Source organism: Pelodiscus sinensis, chromosome 6 (genome assembly GCF_052426305.1).
Source record: "Pelodiscus sinensis isolate ZL-2025 chromosome 6, ASM5242630v1, whole genome shotgun sequence".
In the NCBI taxonomy this organism is placed as follows: Eukaryota; Metazoa; Chordata; order Testudines; family Trionychidae; genus Pelodiscus; species Pelodiscus sinensis.
Window position 1 is genome coordinate 41,163,430 of NC_143057.1, and position 19,223 is coordinate 41,182,652.

The window sequence follows — 19,223 nt, forward strand, 5'->3', positions numbered from 1 at the left end:
CACATCTGAGAATTGTCTGTCCGGGGTGGGGGTCGGGTCCCTTTAAGCACAGCCCTCGGCTAGCCTGAGGCAGCAGCTCCACGCTCTAAGTCCTCATCTGATGCCCTGCCGGCACTGCTTCCGGCCATCCTTAACCCCGGTTCAGGGTCCACTCTGTATGGACAAGCTAGTTCGAATTAGCAAAACGCTAATTCAAACTAGTTTTTTAGTCTGGATGCGTTAGTTCGAATTAGCTTAGTTCTAATTAACTAATTCGAACTAAGTTAGTTCGAATTAGCGCTATAGTGTAGACATACCCTAAGATGCATAAGATTGTGTTGATTTACACAAGAACAAAAATGCTTTTTGCTGGCTAAAACGCACATTATTTCGGGATATTTTTAAGTGCTTATTATTTATCAGCCATACAATGACTTAGGGTGTGTACAGCTTTAGACCAGGGGTCAGCAACATCCAGCATGCATGCCGTAAGTGTCATGCAAGATGATTTTCAGTGGCACTCGGGGTGGGGGAGTGAAGAAAGCTGCAAGCCTCACTGTGCGATTGGGGAAAAAGCCAGAGCCATGAATGGCTCTGCACATGCACACACACCTGCCCTCCCACCCCCTTAGCTGGAGGAACGAAGCAGATTTTTCCTGCTGCGCCATTGGCTAGAATCCAGCCAATGGAGCAGCAGGAAGCCATGGCTGTGTAAGCAGGGGCTGAATTACTGCTTGCTATCAGCCAGCTAAAAGGAGAGAGCTGCCCTGGGGGTTGGTGTGCTGGCTCCAATTGTTTAGCCCTGCAAGACAATTAACTGTTAACTGTTGATATGTAAATACAGCTCATGCCAGGAGGGGAAAGGAATCCCAAGGTGTGACTATGTAAATCCAATTCAGCCAGGGCTGATGGAGGATCAGTGTTGGAATGGAATGTGATGTATTGTAATTAATTTGGGGCTGTTGTGGGGGTCATAAATCATGCAACCCCTAAATATGGGAACTGTAAAATAGGACACCAGCGCTTGCAGGAGAGACACCATCATTGTAAGAGGTCTCCGAGGAACAAGTCTCCCTCCTTCCAGAGTTGAGTGAACTGAGTTGGAGGGGGAAAGGGCTTGAGTCAGCCTGCTTCATGCCTGCCAGGTCTGAGCTGTAAGACTGGATCAACCTCCCCTTTTCCCCCTTGTTTTAAGGACAGACCTAAAGCAGACTCCATGAGGAGTTTTTTTTGCTAGTCCAGTGGAAGCTGGAATCTTTTGCCAGCCTAGGTGGTGGCTAAAGAGTTTAAATCACTAAGAGCTGAAGTCACTGGTTTGGCCTGGAGCCAGACCCATTGCTGCCAGTGGAGCGGCTGGTGGGATTGACTGGCAGGCGGCTGGAAGGAGAGGCGGCAAGTGGCCAGTGGAGCAGCTGGCGGGATCGACAGGCGGGCGGCTAGTAGGAGAGGTAGCAAGCGGCCAGTGGAGCAGCTGGCGGGAATGGGTGACCGGTAGGAGCGGCAGTGGGTGACCAGCGGAGCAGTTGGTGGGAACAACCGGCAGGTAGCAGTGGCAGCACACAGGTGGCGTCACATCAAGCTCTATGAAGGAAGTCGTCAGGGTGATGTGTCTTGGTCTGCACTGACTGGACTGAGCTGTAAGTGGGGCATTTGAAGTGGGGTACAGGGAAAGTTGGGGTAAGTGAATGGAACCCTTACTTTGTTGGACGAATGAACCTGAGAGGCAAAGGATATTGCTCAATCCATTTGAGCTGGGACAGGTACTCGCGGGGAGTTATGAACTCTGTTCATGGTATTTTCCCAAGTTAATGCCATGTCACTTCTCTCTCTTTCATTAAAAGTTTCTTTTCTACACTCAGACTCTGTGCTTGCGAGTGGGGAAGCGTTACCTCTGAGAGGCGCCCAGGGGTGTGTGAATTTCCCAGGCTACTGGGTGGGGCTTGAGCCAGTTCTGTGTGAGATGGACCCCTAGATATTGAACCCGGCCCTGGTTGCTGCCGGCCCTATCTGGCAGAAGGGTTACAGCTGGGATAGAAAGCCGAGAGCAGCGCAGGGGGCAAAAGCAGACCTGGCCGCCATCTTGCCCATGAAGGACCCACTTCTGCCATGGCCGTGTCCCCACTGCTCCACGTGCTGCTCTGCTCCCACCTCTCACCTCCCATATGCCGTGCACTCACACCTGCCAGAGAGCACCATGGGGCTGCTGGAGTCTATCATCCAGGCACCCGTAGGCTGGATCCTGCCCAGCTCGCCTGGACCCGACAGCCAGATTCCCTGTGCTCCTGACAAGGCACAGCCTCCATTCCACACTCGGCCCATAGGCCTCTAACTCATTCCGTGCGTGGAGAGGTATCTGGCTGCCACGTGGGAGTGACTGTTATTTTTTCCCCCAATGCCTGTAACAGGGTTTATTTATTGTAAGTGCCACCCAGACCCTGCACCCCCCACTCCTCCTCCATGCCGAGACCCTGCACCCCCTCCCTGCTATTGCCCCTTCCTCCCTGCCCAAACAGCCACCCAAGTGCAGGGAAGCATGCACACGCTGCTCCTCCTCTCCCCAGAGTGGAACCCAGGGCAGGAGACCAAGCGGGGCACACAGTGGAGAGAGCCCCTCCCTCATCCTGGCAGAGTGGCGCAGCCGAGGGCAGGAGGGTTAAACCTTGGCACACCACTTTGGAAAGGTTGCCAACCTCTGCTTTATCCAAATAAAATTGCAGGCCCCTGCTGTGAGAACAGAATCATTTTGATACATTCCCTGTCATCCAACCCCAACTTCAGGCAGCTCAATGTTCTTGAAGGACGCTCTCTTTTCCTATCAATATAGTTGCTTACAAATGACCCGATAAAGGAAAATATTAAATCTCACCTCTTTAGTCACTCCACCCTTCTGTTATAAATAAAACTGACACCACTCTTTAGTAAAACAAGCAGTAGATCCCAATGACTGAATTCAAGCCTCCAAGGACTGGCAAATCACTGACAACTGAAGCAGTTTTGCTTATTCAAGACTTTGTCATCTGTTTATTTAAGAAAAAATACTACAGGCCATAACATTTCCAAAGCAACGTGGCTGACCTGACAACTACAGAGCGGGCAAACGTTTTGGAAAATAGGAACCTCAGACAAAGATGAAAAAATTTAGTTTAACTTTTTAGAAATCTTTAATTCTTAGTGAATGAAAACCAAAACATCAAGCCAAATATGAGTGAACATCACATCACTGTTGAACCTTCCCCCCCCATTAAGTTTGTAAGCAAGTAGTCGACTACCCAATAAGCATAAGCTTATTGTACAGTCAAGTACTCAACTACTCGTTTCCCTCCCCGCAAGGCAGCAAGGGGGGAGGGAAACAGGAGCTTTTGCCAGGAGGAGCAACTTAAAAGGCAGTCCCCCCCCCCACCAGCACTGTCTCCATGGTGCCACTTGCCCTACCCCCCACCCCTCCTTCCTGCTGCCTCGATCAGAGGCAGCAAGGTGGGGATAGGGGAGGCTGTTCCAGCAGCAGACTGTCAGCGGGGCTCCCAGAAGGGTCTCCCCCCACCACCTCCCACACGGACATGGGCTGCTGCCACCAAGCAGCCCCTGTTTGCAGCAGCCCGGCTCTTACTAAATTTAGAATGCAGAGGCACAGTGTTCCTGGAGCTGGCACGAGCCAGGACTGCAGGTCCAGCTCGCACCGGCTCTGGAAGCCACCTGCACTGCAGCTCTGCACAGCAGCCCCCTTATTGACTAATCGCGTAGTCAATACAAATTGTATCGACTACACGATTAGCCAGATAACTGCTCTTTAACATCCTTACCCCCAATATCATTCTGAGCTGTGTTTCAGGATTGTCGTAAGCTGGACACAAGAGTGATTCTGCTCTACTTTGCCTGGTACTGAAGCCCTTCGGCTCCAGCTTCTCCCCCTCATCTCTTTCCCCCGCCCTGGGTGTGGAGGTCTCCCTCTTGGAATCAAGTAACAATGTTTTTTGTCAGAAGGGGGTCGTAATGCAATGAAGTTTGAAAAACCCTGTGCTAGATAATACCTAGTCCTGCCATGAGCGCAGGGCACTGGACTAGACAATCTCTTAAGGTCCTGTCCAATCCTACACGTCTATGTCACAGCATATGAGATTACTAGACTAAACGGATGGTATAAGGCTGTGTCTTCCCATAGAATATTAACAAGGTATAGATGGAGCAATCAGCTAAACCGCTGTAATGTTTCAGTGTAGATGCTTACTACAGCAATGAGAGGGAGAGCTCCCAACACTGTAAATAATACACCTCTCTGAGAGATGGTATCTAGGTCAATGGAAGATTCCTTATGCTGACCTAGTACGATATATACACAAGGGGTCAATTTGATTTTAACTATGTTAGGTAGTGGAGGGGAGGGGATTTTTCATAGTTGTGCTTAAGTAACTTTTCAGTGTGGACCAGCCTTCGTACTCTGCATTGCCACAGGCAGAAGACTCCAGTTTCACTGCCACTTTCTCTGTCTTGTTTCTACTGTCCGAAAAGAACAGGATGCCCAACAGAGCCAGAGTACTCAGTTATTTTCCACAAAGGAAAGATGCACTGAATCACTCCAGAGATGTCGGCATGTCTCTGGTTTTAGTCTTAGCCCAGAAAGAATGTAGTCATAATGAAGGGCCTTTTTGACAAGCACAGTATCAAAAGTAATGAGGATGGTATAGAATTCTCCAGGCTTCAGCAAGGATACAAAGAACACTCTTGCACCGGGAAACAAACAAAACACACTATAAATGACTGCAGAGAAACAACACAACTCATGGGCATTTCAAAACAGTGTCTCAAGTTATGAAGTGGACTGTTAACACTCACATTTCATTTGCTTGGAGATAGACTTGTTGGGCTCAAGCCAGTGCTGAAAAGAAAGGGCAGAGATCAGCAGTTAACATGTTGTACAGTACAGCACATACTTAAAATTAAGAGGCTGTGATAAACTGACACATAATATTTTCATTTCCCAATATAAGCCAGTATATAGGAGGCATCTCAAAGGTACCAAAAACAACCCTGTGTGTTATTCTTTCTATATATACTCTAGCTATAGTGTATGTCACAACTCTATACATAAATGATGTAATAATAGAGTTAAGAATTGCTATTTATAAAACAAGATTCCAAAGAGATCCATTCAAAGCAGAGTAGCTCCCCTGATCAGAGTCCCCAGCAGTGACTTACACCTTATTCTTCTCTATTTCAAAGGAGATGTTCATGCTTGCGAAATAAGGACAGAGAACATTCAGAATCTAAACCCGATATTTGCTGGAGTCATGAACTGGATATTTAGTACAGCTGCTGCATGTACTAAATCATACACTCTTAGCCCATATCAGCATAAAAGTTATTATAACCCTTTCCGAGCAAGAACTGGAAACTTGATCAAAAGCAAAAATGTTAAAGGATAAAATGTGTTTTAAATTAAATGGTATAGCTAAGAAGATCGTACAGCACACAATGAATAATTATGGACATGTTTTGGTCTCTTCGCAGCCTGTGGGGGAAGGAATGATAATGGCTAAAATTAGTACATGTTTCTCTGTTTTGGAACAATGTACAGTATGAGGTTGGGAAGATGGGAAGAGATTTTCAGTTTTGCAAGATGGACTCCTACCTATACAAATATCTTGCACTCAAACCTCAGCAGAAGAACTAGGGCACTTTACTAGCAATTGCAATAGCATAGAGCTGAGCCACTGAGACAGCTGATGTACAGATGGGTTGATATTCAATTGTCACTTTTGACAAAGGTCATCAGCCTTTCCATGGAGATTTTTCCTGCACATGAAAAATCTCCACATTAAACTGAGATTTGTGCTGCTGCAGTCACTGGCCAGCAAGTGTGCTAGGCAGCCTTATTAAGCATAATCAGCATGAGGAGGCCTTACACCACAGGGTTAATTTTTAACTTATTCCATGCTAGCAAAAAATTAGCCTTTATGGATTGGATGGGGACACTAAGCAAAGCAAACAAAATACCAAAAGAGTGTTTTCTAATGCCTACAATATCTGTAGTATTGACTATCATAGCCATTGTAATGGTACCCACATGCAGAACAAGCTTATGGTAATTTGCAGCATTTACTAATGGAGTGGTGTAGTAATTTAATTTAAAAAGAAAAGCTGGAAATTTCCTGAAGAAGCAGCTAAATTCAGCTGTAATTATTGGTGGCATGTACAACTGCTAATGAAACACAAATGCCGCTAAAAACCCATGTCTCAATGTGTGCAACTCAGAATTTAGGGCTGTTAAGCATCACTGCCAATGGCAGTATTATGAGTGGCAGGCACTGTTCCATAGCCATGTTAGACTGATTTTGAAGTTCATCCCCAATTGACTCAAAAAGAAACTCATTCTTCCACCTTGACATCTCCCTCATGCCACATTTCAACCTAGGGCAGGGAAAAAATTAAGTCCGGAATAAAATTTTAAAAAAAGATCAGAAATGCAGTTTTTAACTATAGTGTGTAAAAAGCGTACCCATCCCTAACTGAAAATGTGCTAGCATTTATCCCATACCCCCCTTTGCAAAACAGCTTGGATTACACAGAATAAAATGTTGTTCATCTTCCACTGGAATAATGCATGTTAGAGAAATTCTTGGTTAGAAGTGGATGATTAATGGGGTAATTAAAGATATATATTATTCTAAAGAGTTTGTAGCAGGATGTATTCCTTGAGAGTTTCTAGTACCTGACCCATGCTAAGATAATGAGGAAGGGATTAACGAGATCATTAGAACAGAGGTATAAGGAAGGCACTTGTATCTCTCCCATCTCCACTCTGCCAGAGTGACGAAGCTCCAAGGCTCAGATTCAGGCAAGACGGAGACACTTGGACTGTGACTACCCTGCTAATTTGGCAGGATATTTTAAGAAAGGTTTCTTTTCCCAGACTGAAGCAAGTTAGTTTGTTTTACGTTTTCTTTTCAAAAGACCAAGCCGAAGTAAGTATAACTTCTATTTCTAACCATACACTGTTCCAGGACTGAAAAACACTTTACACAGAATCATAGAACTGGAAGGAACGTCAAGAGGTCATCAGGTGAAGTCCCCTGTACCGATGGCAAAGCCAAACGCCATCTAGACCATCTGGAACAGCACTGGTACAACACCTTCCAGAATACTATATCTAGTTCTGGTATCCACAGTTCAAAAAAAGATATTGCTAAATTGGAGAGAGTCTAAAGGAGGACCATTAAAATAATTAAAGAACAAGAAAACATGCCTTATATTGATAGACTCAATTAGCTCAATTTAGTTAGCTTAACTAAAAAAAAAGTAAGGTCTGATCACAGTGTTAGTATCTACATAGGAAACAAATATTCAATAAAAGACTCTTCAATTAAAGTTATAACAAGAACCAATGGCTGGAAGTTGAAGCTAGACAATTTCAGCTACAATTTGACATATAAGGTGACTGGAAATAAGGTGACTATTTTTAACAGTGAGGGGTAATTAGCCATTGGAACAATTTGCCAAGGTGGATTCTCTGTCACTGTCAATTTTTTAAATATTTAAAACCTTATTTTTAGGGTATTCTATGGCTTGTTTTACACAGGAAGTCAGATGAGATAATCACAATGGTCCTTTCTGGCTTTCAAATCCATCAAATTAATATATAGTGTAAGTTTAGCCTGATTTTCAGAAGTGCTAAGAACCCATTATTCCCACTGGCTTCATTGAGATTAGTGGGTGCTCAGTAGGGATGTAAAAAGTTGATTTAAAAAGTAACCGTGTAACCGCTGAAAATCTTAGAAGTTACATGGTTATACATGGTGCAGGCTCTGCAGAATAAAGCTTTACATAGCATAGCTTGCAGCAAAGTCTCTCCAGGAACAGGGCTGCTGGCCCCTGCTCGCCCATCTCCTGGGAAGGTGGCTTCCCTGCAGCAGAGAAGCCAGCAAGGGCTACCAGCTCCACTCCCAGGGAGGAAGCTTGCCTGCCACAGAGAAGCCGGCGGGAGCTGCCAGCTCCACTCTTGAGAAGGAGGCTTTCCCGGGAGTGGAGCTGGCAAGAGTTGCTGGCCTCTGCAGAGGAGGCTTCACTGCCACAACAAAGGTGTCTTCCCGGGAGCAGAGCTGGCAGGGATTGCCTGCCCCGCTCCCAGGGAGACTTTGTGGTGGACTCTGCAGCCAGCTCCTGGGAGCTGGGCTGGCACATCCAGCCAGTCCTTTTCCTGGGGAGCCAGCATGTAACCTGAAGCATGGAGGCCCAGCCTGCCATTGACAGGAGTTACATCTGTTAATCAGCCAGAGCATCCCCTGCCTGTGGTGGGCCCTGTGGGCTGGGAGCTCCTTCAGCACCTATGATTAACTAGAACCTATAAGCATTACAACATTTAAGGTGATGCTTACTTGTTAGCTGGTTAACCAGTTAGTGGCTCACGTCCCGAGCATTCAGCACTACTGAAAATCTGGCTACTGAGATGCCTGTATATGTGTTTAGGAGCCTAACTTAATATATTTTGGCTTTTCAGATTTCCACTTATGTCCTCCATTACATAGCTGCATTAATTTCTACCAATACAATTAAAAATGACAGGCAAACAATAAAAGGAGACTGAGAAAACTAAATGCCTCTCTAAAACCAAATAAAAAGCGAAGTAACGAGTCTATGACAGGAGTCAAACACACACAGAAGCAGAATCTTCAGAGATATAAGAACGTAACACTTTTCTACATTTGCCCTACATGCCACATTAAGTTATCATTGAGGTACCTGATCCAACGGCCATTTATGTTAATGTGACTCTATCAATTAGACTCCAGAGACTCCAGATCTGTTCCACAAAACTGACCAAACAAGGACACTATTTTACATTGTCCTCTGGCACGATGTGAAACATCTAACCTTATTCACATCTCTGCTTAAGTGGGTTTTGCCCATGAAAGCTCATGATACTATATATATATATATATATATTTTTATTTTTTTTTGTTAGTGTTATGGGGCTACTTGTTTTTAAAGTTACAGATTAACATTGCTACCCCTCAGATTCCTAATCTTATTCTGATCAACTCCTTTCATTCACTCTAGTCAGGCAAGTATAAGAACTGAACAATTTAATAAGCATAAAATCTCTGAACATTAAAGAAATTTCCCTCCCCATAAGATGCACCTGTAACTGAACTCCTCATTAGATGCTACACTCAGGCCTGCAGACAGTGGGTGGGCGGAGTAAAGGGGAGGAGGGAGGCAGGAGCAGCAAAAGGGACATATGTCCCAGGCTCATTGATTTGAAAGGACTCCCTGCTGCTGATGCCATGATAGCAGCATAGCAGTGATCAGAGCCCTGGGCCCTTTTATACTGCCCCCAAATCACCAGGTGGTAAGCCCCACGGGATTCTGAAAGGCGGGCTGGGGGAGGCTATCGCTCAACCCTGTCGTTTCCCCTGAGGCCTAGTCCCCCAAGCTGCCCCCTCAAAGCCTGTAGGCAGACTTATCGATACTTCAAAGGTTACAAGAAGCACCAGTGCAGCTGTACTACTAGAGCGCTTCTATGAAGATATGACGTGCACCAGCGGGACAGCTTCTCCTCTTGGCATAGGTAATTCACCTTCTAGAGAGACAGTAGCTTTTTTGACAGGAAATCTAACTACACCAGGAGTAAGGTCAGTAGAAGTGCGTCATTCAGGGGTGTGGAACATCTGAGTAATGCAGTTATACCAACAAAAATTGCTAGTATAGATGAAGCCTATAAGTATCCCTTCTGATCAGCAGATAAATCTCAGTGAGTAGCTCTTTACAAGGCCGGGTGTCCTCTTGTTTATCCACAATACTAACATTATGCATGCTTCCATAGCAAAAATCTTCCAGTTAGAAAGGACACCACAGGGCTAAAAGAATCATTTTAAAATGCACATTATTTAAGCCAGAAAGCACTAGATCTTTTCCACATTCGTATATTAAACAAGAAGATTATTTCATTTAAAGTAATTAAATGACGTATGGGACCAGATTGTGCAAAGCACTTTTTATGCATCTGGGAGACAGGACAATGGGTAAGGAAAGTGCAGATGTACTTACAATGCCTGTAGCTCCCACCACAACCTCACACTTTTCCCATGCCAGGGACCCATAACACTCCACAGCAGCCCACATACTAGGGAAAAAAACAGACTCCAATACTGCTACTGTCCCCATAAGAACAGCCATACTGGGTCAGACCAATGGTCTATCAAGCCCAGAATCCTGTCTGCCAATGGTGGCCAATACCAGATGCCACAGAGGGAGGGGACACAATAGGTAATCCTCACGTGATCCCTCTCCTGTCATCCATTTCCAGCCTCTGACAAACAGAGTCTAGGAACACCATTCCTACTCATCCTTCTTTACTATGGTTTCAACTAATTTGCCAGTACTGACGTTAGACTTACCGGACTGTAATTGCCGGAATCACCTCTAGAGCCTCTTTTAAATACTGGCGTCACATTAGCTATCTTCCAGTCATTCGGTACGAAAGCTGATTTAAAGGATAGGTTACAAACCACAGTTAATAGTTCAGCAATTTCCCATTTGAATTCTTTTAGAACTCTTGGGTGAATGCCATCTGGTCCTGGTAACTTGTTATTCCCAGCAACCCCCAGAAATGTCCCGCTCTGTCCAAAACAAGGATGTATCTTAAAAAGCTAAAATAAACCCTTAAGAGTTACTGATGAATAAACCATGTACAGGTTGGATCTCCAAAAACTGGGACTCCTTCGTTTGGCAATGTTCCTGGACCAGGGAATCCTAGCTGGGAGCGCCAGTGGCAAGAGGGCTAGTGGCGAGGAGCCCTAGCGCTGGGTGAGAGCATCACTGGGGCTGTGGCAGCAGGACATGACAGCCCTGGTAGCAGAGGCAGAGGCAGAGCCAGGGACATGGCAGCCGCAGCAGAGATGGAGTCGGGGATGCGGCAGCTTGGGTAGCGGAGATGGGGCCGAGGAAGCAGCAGTCCAGGCTGCCGGGGCCGCAGCAGCCCAGTGTGTGGGGGGGAAGGCGGCTAGGACTGGCACTGGGGAGGGGAGGCAGACTGGGGAGCCAGTAGCAGGGGACCTCACCTCGTCCAGCAAATCCCCTCGTTTGGGACCAGTCTGGTCCTGAGGGTGCTAGACCAGAGAGGTCCAACCTGTACCAACAATGGAAACCTGCGGCCTGACCCAAAACCAGCTGATACCAATGGGAAGCCTTCAATTGGCTTCAGTGTACTTTGATCAGGCCCCTGTTTTGCACGGATTTCATGGGTGAAGGAATTTGCTAAATAGCATGAATATTGGTCAGACTCAGGTAATGTTCAATCACATACTCAGGAGTGTATCTGGCTGAATATGATTACAAGGAGAACATCAGATTTCATAAGTGTATTCCAATCAATCTGACTTTAGCGCTAAAGATGTCCACTCAGGCAACAGTCATTTTACTATAATTTTGTACACTATATGGAAGCAGTTTCCTGGACTTTTCAAGTTAACTGATTAAAAGGGTAAAGGGAGCCCATCCACCACCCTCTGCGGTGGGGCTAGGCTCCAACCCAGCTGCTTCTGGCCTTGTGGGGGTCTGCTGGTTCCCAGCCCTGCACAGAGTTCCAGTGTGGCTGAAGCATCCCTCTGCTTGTGGTGGGCTGCGGGTGGCAGGCTGCTCCCTGGTATCAGTTAACCGTTATCCCATTAACATCCCTAAACAGAGGATACTATACACTGTACATTTGTATCATCTTGTTTTGTGCCCAACAAACCAAGTTTATCCATTTAAAAAAGGACAAGCAGATGTAAAGAGCAGAAGGGAACATAAAAAGATACAACTGCAAAATTTATGAAACATTCCTGAAGAGTGAACAAAATTAGAGTTTTTTATGCAAACTCAATCCAATCCTAAACTTTCAGATACATACCATGCGGTACCATTTCTTTGTTTTTTCAAAACAGACACACCCAGCTTAGCCATAATGCAGTTCCTTTCGTCAGATCTTTACCAAGAACAGACACAGTGAGGGACAAACAACAATAACAGCAGCTAAAGCTACTACTGGACACCCAGGCACAGACAGTGGGAATTCATGGGTGCCCACTTTAGGCTGGCATAGCTGATACAGAGTCATCAACACCAGTCCAAAGTGTCCCTCAGGCAATAGCCATAAGGCTATCCAGCCTGGCCACTAGCTCTGCATCCCCAGCAGGAGCTTCCCTTATAGGAAGCATCTCATGGGCTTTTCACAGCAGGCCAGGAACATGCTGTAGGCAGAGGGGAGTGCCCTAACACAGCCCATGGGGACATCCACCAGGAACACTCATTAGGGCATCACCAGCAGCCCCAGAATAGCAGAGGCACAAGCCAATATCTTTTCAGCCCCTGCACTGGGTTCTTCATCAGCACAGAGATGAATCTGTTCCAGATATAGCTACAAGAACCAGACCATCCGGTCATGCTCGTGGCCTTCAAAGCTGTATTGTCGCGGACTGAAAACCAGTAGTGCGGCCTGACATTTTTCTTCATGCAGTGAAGCTCACACAAGCTGTATGTACATACATTAACGTAACATGGGAAAAACCCACAGTCTCTGCAGCTGAATAATCTCCCAGACCACATACTCCTCGGTATTTCATGCCAACCACCCCCCAGTGCAGCAAAACCAGCCACTTGTGCAGCCCCAGCCTAGTTCCCTGCTGTCTATTTCCCTGTGCCAGCACATATGCTAACTTACTTCCTAAGGAAAGCAACACTGAGACACAATCCCTCTTCCCCTCTCCCACACCTCCATGTTATCCAGTTTGAACACTGCTGGCACTCCTATCCCTCAGATTGCAGCCTACTGGTATTTTTCTTCTGGAGGAAAAAAGTTGAATGATCCACAGGCATCATGCAGAGCAATATTTAACCTATGGAATCATGCACTCTTATTCCTACTTCCCTCCCTTCCTCCTGCAGGCCCTCCTGTAATTTGGCAAATCCGCCCTGGCTGCCATGTGTTAAATTAAGCTAAGCTCATTGGGCAATGGACTGTCTCTCTTCCAATGAGTATGATCAACATCTATAATAACGAATCCTGACCCCCCCCCCCTCCTCCCGGGTGCTACAATTAGAGGTGTTGTTTGTATTACCTTACATAAGACCACAGCAAGAGAGGAGCAGCTGTGACCTTGGCTATATTCGTGTCCCTCAGTAGAAATGACAGCCTGGCAGTGCCAGTAGCGGCACCATCGATGAATGGACAGAGGTCCAGTGTTTCTCGGATTCGGGTATAATGGGCAAGGACTGAGATGCGCGCTCTGCTGAACACTGATTTCAGATTTACACTGAGGAGGCCATCCAGCCTCATTCAACCAATGCTGATGTCTGGGTTAGTGAGGTCCAAGGCAATTCAGTTATAGAGTTGCCTGCATAGTCCTGTCTTTTGTTTCAGCTAGACCAGACTAACACGGCTGCACTTCTATCACTATTATAGAGTTTAAGGCCAGAATAGATCGCTAGACCATTTAGTGTCACCTCCTGTGTATGACAGGCCACCAGCACCACCCAGTACCTGCCCACTGAACCTGACAAGCTCTGACGACACCAACACCGGACCGGCAGGGGAGGAGGCCTCCCGACCACCCGAACCCATGAAGTGAGGAGCCTGCTTCGAATGCGGACAGGAGGGCCATTTCAGCTGAGACTGTCCCTTTATGGACTGCTAATATGGATGGGCACAGGCAACACCACGAATGCCGCAGAGACGAGACCCTCTCCGGATCACAGTCCAGGTAAGCTTGGACAGGCAGCCGGCCTGGGCGCTGGTGGACTCTGGCTGCAACCAAACCCTAGTTAGAGATGAGCTGGTGCCGCAGGGGGGTGCCAGAGGCCAGCCAGTAGCAATAGTGTATCCACGGGGAAGTGAGACACTATCCCACGCAATGGGTGCACATATGCAAGAGGCACCTATGAGCCCGGTGCCGGGTGGCAGTGGCCCCAAAATTGGTATACCCGGTGATACTAGGGCGGGACTGGCCAGGGTTTCGGTGGCTGGTGACATGATGGGGACAAAATCAAGGGGTAGCGGCTACCGAAACGCCCCGACAGCAGGAGACTGAGCAAGGACCACGGAGGCCCAGGCCGTGGAAACCAAGCCCAGACCGGAGCACAGGAGAGAAGTGGCGGACTTCCTCAGAGAGCAGAGAGAGGATGCCTCACTCAAGCACGCGTGAAAGCAAGCTGGCGAGGACCTCGGCGCAGAGTCAATGTGACCAGAGGGCCCACGGTTCGATGTAAGAACCAACCGGTTGTATTGGGTCCTCACCACACGGGGAAAATGGGAGAGACGCACCAGTTGTTGGTGCTGGCGCGATTCCGGTGGCAAGTACTGGACCTGGCCCACACCAGCCCCTGGGCAGGCCATCTACGGATGGAAAAGACCCTGCAAAGAGTCTTACAGCGCTTATATTGGCCCAGGGTGTACAAGGAGGTCAAAGACTTTTGTGAGTCCTGCCCAGACTGTCAGCGGGCGGGAGCAGGGAGAGTGCCCAAAGCACCCCTGGTCCTCCTTCCGGTGGTGGATATGCCCTTCGAGAGGGTAGCCCTGGACCTGGTTGAACCCCTGGAGAGGTCAAAAAGGGGCAACCAATACATTTTAGTCCTTATAGACTATGCCACACACTATCCATAGGTGGTACCCCCCCATAATACTAAGGTGCCCATCCTGGCAACAGAGACGGTGAAGGTCTTTGCAAGGGTGGGGATGCCTCAAGAGATCCTGACGGACCAAGGGACAAACGTGTCCAGACGGGTAATGGCTGAGCTGTGCAAATTGTTGGGGGTGAAAAAGCTCCAGACCTCGGTCTATCACCCCCAAACAGATGGGCTGGTGGAGCGTTTTAACCGTACCTTGAAGTCGATGCTAAGGAAATGCCAACTAAGTTGGCAAACAGTCTGTCTTCAGCAAAGGATAGTGTGCTATGCTTAATCTGCAGTTAATTGTTAAACAGAGTCTTGTGGCCCACTGAGATGAAAGAGGGTCACTCACGTGGCTCTCTCACTAGTCTAGGTTGCCCATCACTGCGCTAAATTATCAAAAGCAACATCCACAAGTAATGCCTTCCATCATCTCCAGCTGGCCAGGAGAATCCACCCTATCTTGAAGAATAATGACCTGGCTTCAGTTATTCACACTTGCATCATTTTACAGCAATGTAATATACCTGGGCATGAAGCCCAGGAAATGCCAGTGCTACCACATATCTCTTTAGCCACATAAACTATGATGAAAGCACATCTGTCCTCTAAACTTTGCAAGGGGCCAGTCTGTATCTGTGCCATGAACTGCCCCCAAAATTAAGAACCATAGCAAACTTCACCACATTCCACTCTAACAGCAAGGTGCATGTCTTAGTCTGTGCCATCTCTAATGTATATATACACATAGCAACATTTATATTAAAAAAAACCCTACCAACACAAGATATTCCTCACAATAAATACTAATCAGATACTACAATAATGACTGCAATGTAAAAACCTAAGCAGAAGTGTTCTCCTATGGAAGTGGTGGATGCCTTCTGAATGTCAGCGACCCTGGGCACTTCTCTTTTGAATTCTGTTTGGGATGACTGCTGGTTTTCACACTTCTTATCGAGAGTTTGAGGAACATATCCAAACCCTGTTTAGAAGGGACGTTAGACACTGCATCACTACTAACTTGAGAGTCTGCAGACTCTCCTTTCACTCCTTTTCCCTTGCCTACACTGTGATAGGACATTGGTTTCCATCTTCTTACAAATGTCCCTAACAGTTAACTGGATTGAAACCTTGGCGGAACCTGCAGAAATCCACTGTCCCTTACTCATTTGTACCCATATTCAATTGAAAAAACAATTTTATGGCTGTAAGTCAGGATTTTGCAGCAACCCAAGATCCCCTGTGGGACAAACTATGCAAAACTGAATGAGAAGCAAGTAGCACCGGCAGGCTAGGGACCGGCTCAGATGCTCATCATTAAAGGGTTTTGAAAGGATTTTTAGGGGAACCCTACACATCTCTTAAAATACCAATACAGGCAGTCCCCGGGTTACGTACAAGATAGGAACTATAGGTTTGTTCTTAAGTTGAATGTGTAAGTAAGTCGGAACTGGCTCCAGATTCATTTGCTGCCACTGAAACTGACCAGGGGCTGACTACAGGAAGTCGGAGGCAGAGTTGCTCTGCCCCCAGCTTCCTGGAATCAGCCTGATCAGTTTCAACAGCTGCTGAATCTGGAGCCTGGGACAGAACAGCTGGGGTGCTGCCCAGTAGGTTCCACAGGACCAACCCGGCAGCACCCCAGCTGCTCTACCCGAGGCGTCCCGCAACAAAAGCTTGGTCTGCTGGGGGGGGGAGGAGGCGCACTAGCTGCGCCCCCTCCAGCAGACCAGGGAGACCCGAGCAAAGCCGCACAAGCGGAGGGACCCTGCTGCCCGTGCAGCTTTGCTCCTATCTCCCTAGGGTGCTGGGGGGAGTCCCCCCCCAGCAGACCAGGGAGACCCGAGCAAAGCCGCACAGGCGGAGGGACCCCGCTGCCCCTGCGGCTTTGCTCCTGTCTCCCTGGGGTGCTGGGGGGAGTCCCCCCCAGCAGACCAGGGAGACCCGAGCAAAGCCGCACATGCGGAGGGACCCCGCCGCCCACGTGGCTTTGCTCCTTTGCCCCCGAGCAAAGCTGCACAGGTGGCAGGATGCCGCCTGTGCGGCTTTGCTCCTGTCTCCCTGGTCTGCTGGGGGGGGTCCAGCAAAGCCGCTGGACCCCCCCAGCAGACCAGGGACACCCGAGCAAAGCCGCCGCCTGGGTGGCTTTGCTCGTTTGCCCGGGAGCAAAGCCGCCCAGGCAGCGGGTCCCCCGCCGCCTGGGCGGCTTTGCTCCTGTCCCTCTGGTCTGCTGGGGGGGGTCCAGAAAAGCTGCTGGACACCCCCAGCAGACCAGGGACACCCGAGCAAAGCCGCCGCCTAAAAAAAAGTGAGAAAAGCCCTGTTCGTAAGTGCGGATCCGACATAAGTCGGATTCGCGTAAGTCGGGGACTGCCTGTATGTATTAATATACATACTAGACCTGTAACTGGGTTCAACTCGGTCAGAAGCTGACAACTATAAAAAAGAACCTACCTGTAATCTTAAATATGCATAGCCCCAGATTTGAGGAAGACTATATATTAAATCAATAATTTTTTCTTGGATATTCTGTATCAGATCCAGATTGAAACAACTGTCACATTTACAGAGAATAACCTTGCAGTTGGGTATATGTGAAATTCTAGCAGCAGAATTCACAACTCCAGAAAAACAATTTTGAAGCAGCAAGAACTTTATTTTTTAGGTATCAGATTTGACTACTAAATATTCACAAATGTTTTGCACGTTATTTGCTACTCATCTCAAGAACACTATTTTCATATGGGATCTGTGCTTTAGTAGCAAAGCTAAAACAAGTAAAATGCAATGTTAAGGGTAAACAAATGCAAATGGTAAGGGTTTGCTATTAATTGTGCAAGTTAGTCTTCATTTATTGTCTAAAATTTCCTCACTTTCCTGAGGTGCTGAAGCATCTTGTCAAGCATATGGTGCTAAATAATTTATAAACTGCAGTGGTTTCTCATAAATAACATTCTGAAAAGAGTTTAGACAAACTACTATACTACACAGCTGTAGAAAAAAGAAAATCTTATTCTAATAATACAAGAACACAATCTTAAATTTACAAAATGGACCTGGATGAACCCTGTTTATAGACTTTGTTTTAATTAATTCTTCTTTGTTTTTTATAGGACACATCAAATGAATCGGTCAGCAGGTTATTATGAAAAGTAAGGGCTTTCTTCTTTCTTGCAGAGGCTGTGAAAACAGAGTGACCCTTGGGTAGCCTCTTTTACACGTTACGGATGCTTGCAGATGGCTGTTTCTGAGCAATGCTTCTCCTGATACCACTGGTGCTACCCACTGTGCTGTGGGCCAACTGTGACTGCATGCTTTCCACAACCTCTTTGCATCTCCGTATCTCACAATACAACTCATATGCTGGGAGCCCACTTTTTATAAGCACAAATAACTAACCTCGAGAAGCTGAATCACATAAATGGAAATAAAGGGAACTAGATGAGTTGATGGAGTGTGGCTCTATCGCACTTTGGCAGTGATAAGTAACCTAACATGAGATCCTGAGCGGCATGGCGGAAGTAAGTACCTAGAGGAGGGTTTACTGGCCCTGCAGGCAAAGATCGAGGAGTTGATGGCCAATGCCCAAAAATATATCGGGGCTGGCCGTCTGAAGTACACACAGATAGGGAAACACCGTGGACCATGCCAAACACCTACCTCTGCAGCCCTCGACCAGGCAGTAGAGGTCAAGTCTATAATCATGGGCAGCACCAGTAAGGTGATGAAATATCTTAAAGATGGAGTTGAATAGTGTTTGTCAAATTATGTGGGAAGTTTCGATTTTAACATTTATAATAGTGCCAGTGTTCATCTACATACCCGTTGCTTCTCAGGGTCGACATATCGAATTCCAAAATAGTCTTTTTCCAGTAAGCTGTAATAGTTGCAGATATGATCTATGAGAAACTGCCCCTTGGTCTCCTTCTGGAAAAGAAAAAAATAGTCACCTTGTATTGTATTACTCTAAATACATTCTGCACATATTCTAAACCCATTATTTATTAACTCTTAGAAATAAAGAGGGCAGGAATAAGAGCTTATATGGCAATCACTGCTAAAACAGAGTGTCAACACTCCGGTCATCTGAAGAAGTGGGCTGTGCTCACAAAAGCTCATGATATCATCCATATGTTTTGTTAGTCTTTAAAGTGCTAACAGACTATTTGTTGGTTTTAAAATTCATTCTAAAAAAGTATCTATTAACGGTTCACAGTCATGCTGGAAGGGCATAACAAGTGGGGTTCCACAGGGGGTCAGTTTTGGGACTGGCTCTGATCAATATCTTTATCATTTATTAAGTTTAGAGATGATACTAAGCTGGAAAGGGTTTTAGGTGCTTTGGAGGATAGGGTCATAATTAAAAATGATATGAACTGGAGAAACGTTTTGAGGTAAACAGGATGAAGTTTAATAACAACAAATGCAAAGTACTCCACTTATGAAGGAACAATTCATTTCACACATACAGAATGGGAAGCTAATGTCTAAGAAGGAGTACTGCAGAAAGGGATCTAGGGGGCCATAGCGGACCACAAGCTAAATAGGAGTCAACAGCGCGACACTGTTGCAAAAAAAAGCAATCATGATTCTGGGCTGCATTA

The 19,223-nt window shown here is 46.6% G+C and overlaps 1 protein-coding gene across 1 annotated transcript in view; it reads right to left on the minus strand.

Annotated features, from left to right (window-relative positions):
• Positions 1-19,223, minus strand: part of LOC102459043 (FERM domain-containing protein 3) — a 200,725-nt gene that overhangs the window by 95,879 nt on the left and 85,623 nt on the right. The window contains exons 2-3 of the mRNA XM_075931758.2: positions 18,442-18,546; positions 4,810-4,852 (exon numbers count right to left, since the gene is read on the minus strand). Coding sequence (XP_075787873.1) covers positions 4,810-4,852; positions 18,442-18,546 — 148 coding nt within the window. The remainder of the gene's footprint in view (positions 1-4,809; positions 4,853-18,441; positions 18,547-19,223) is intronic.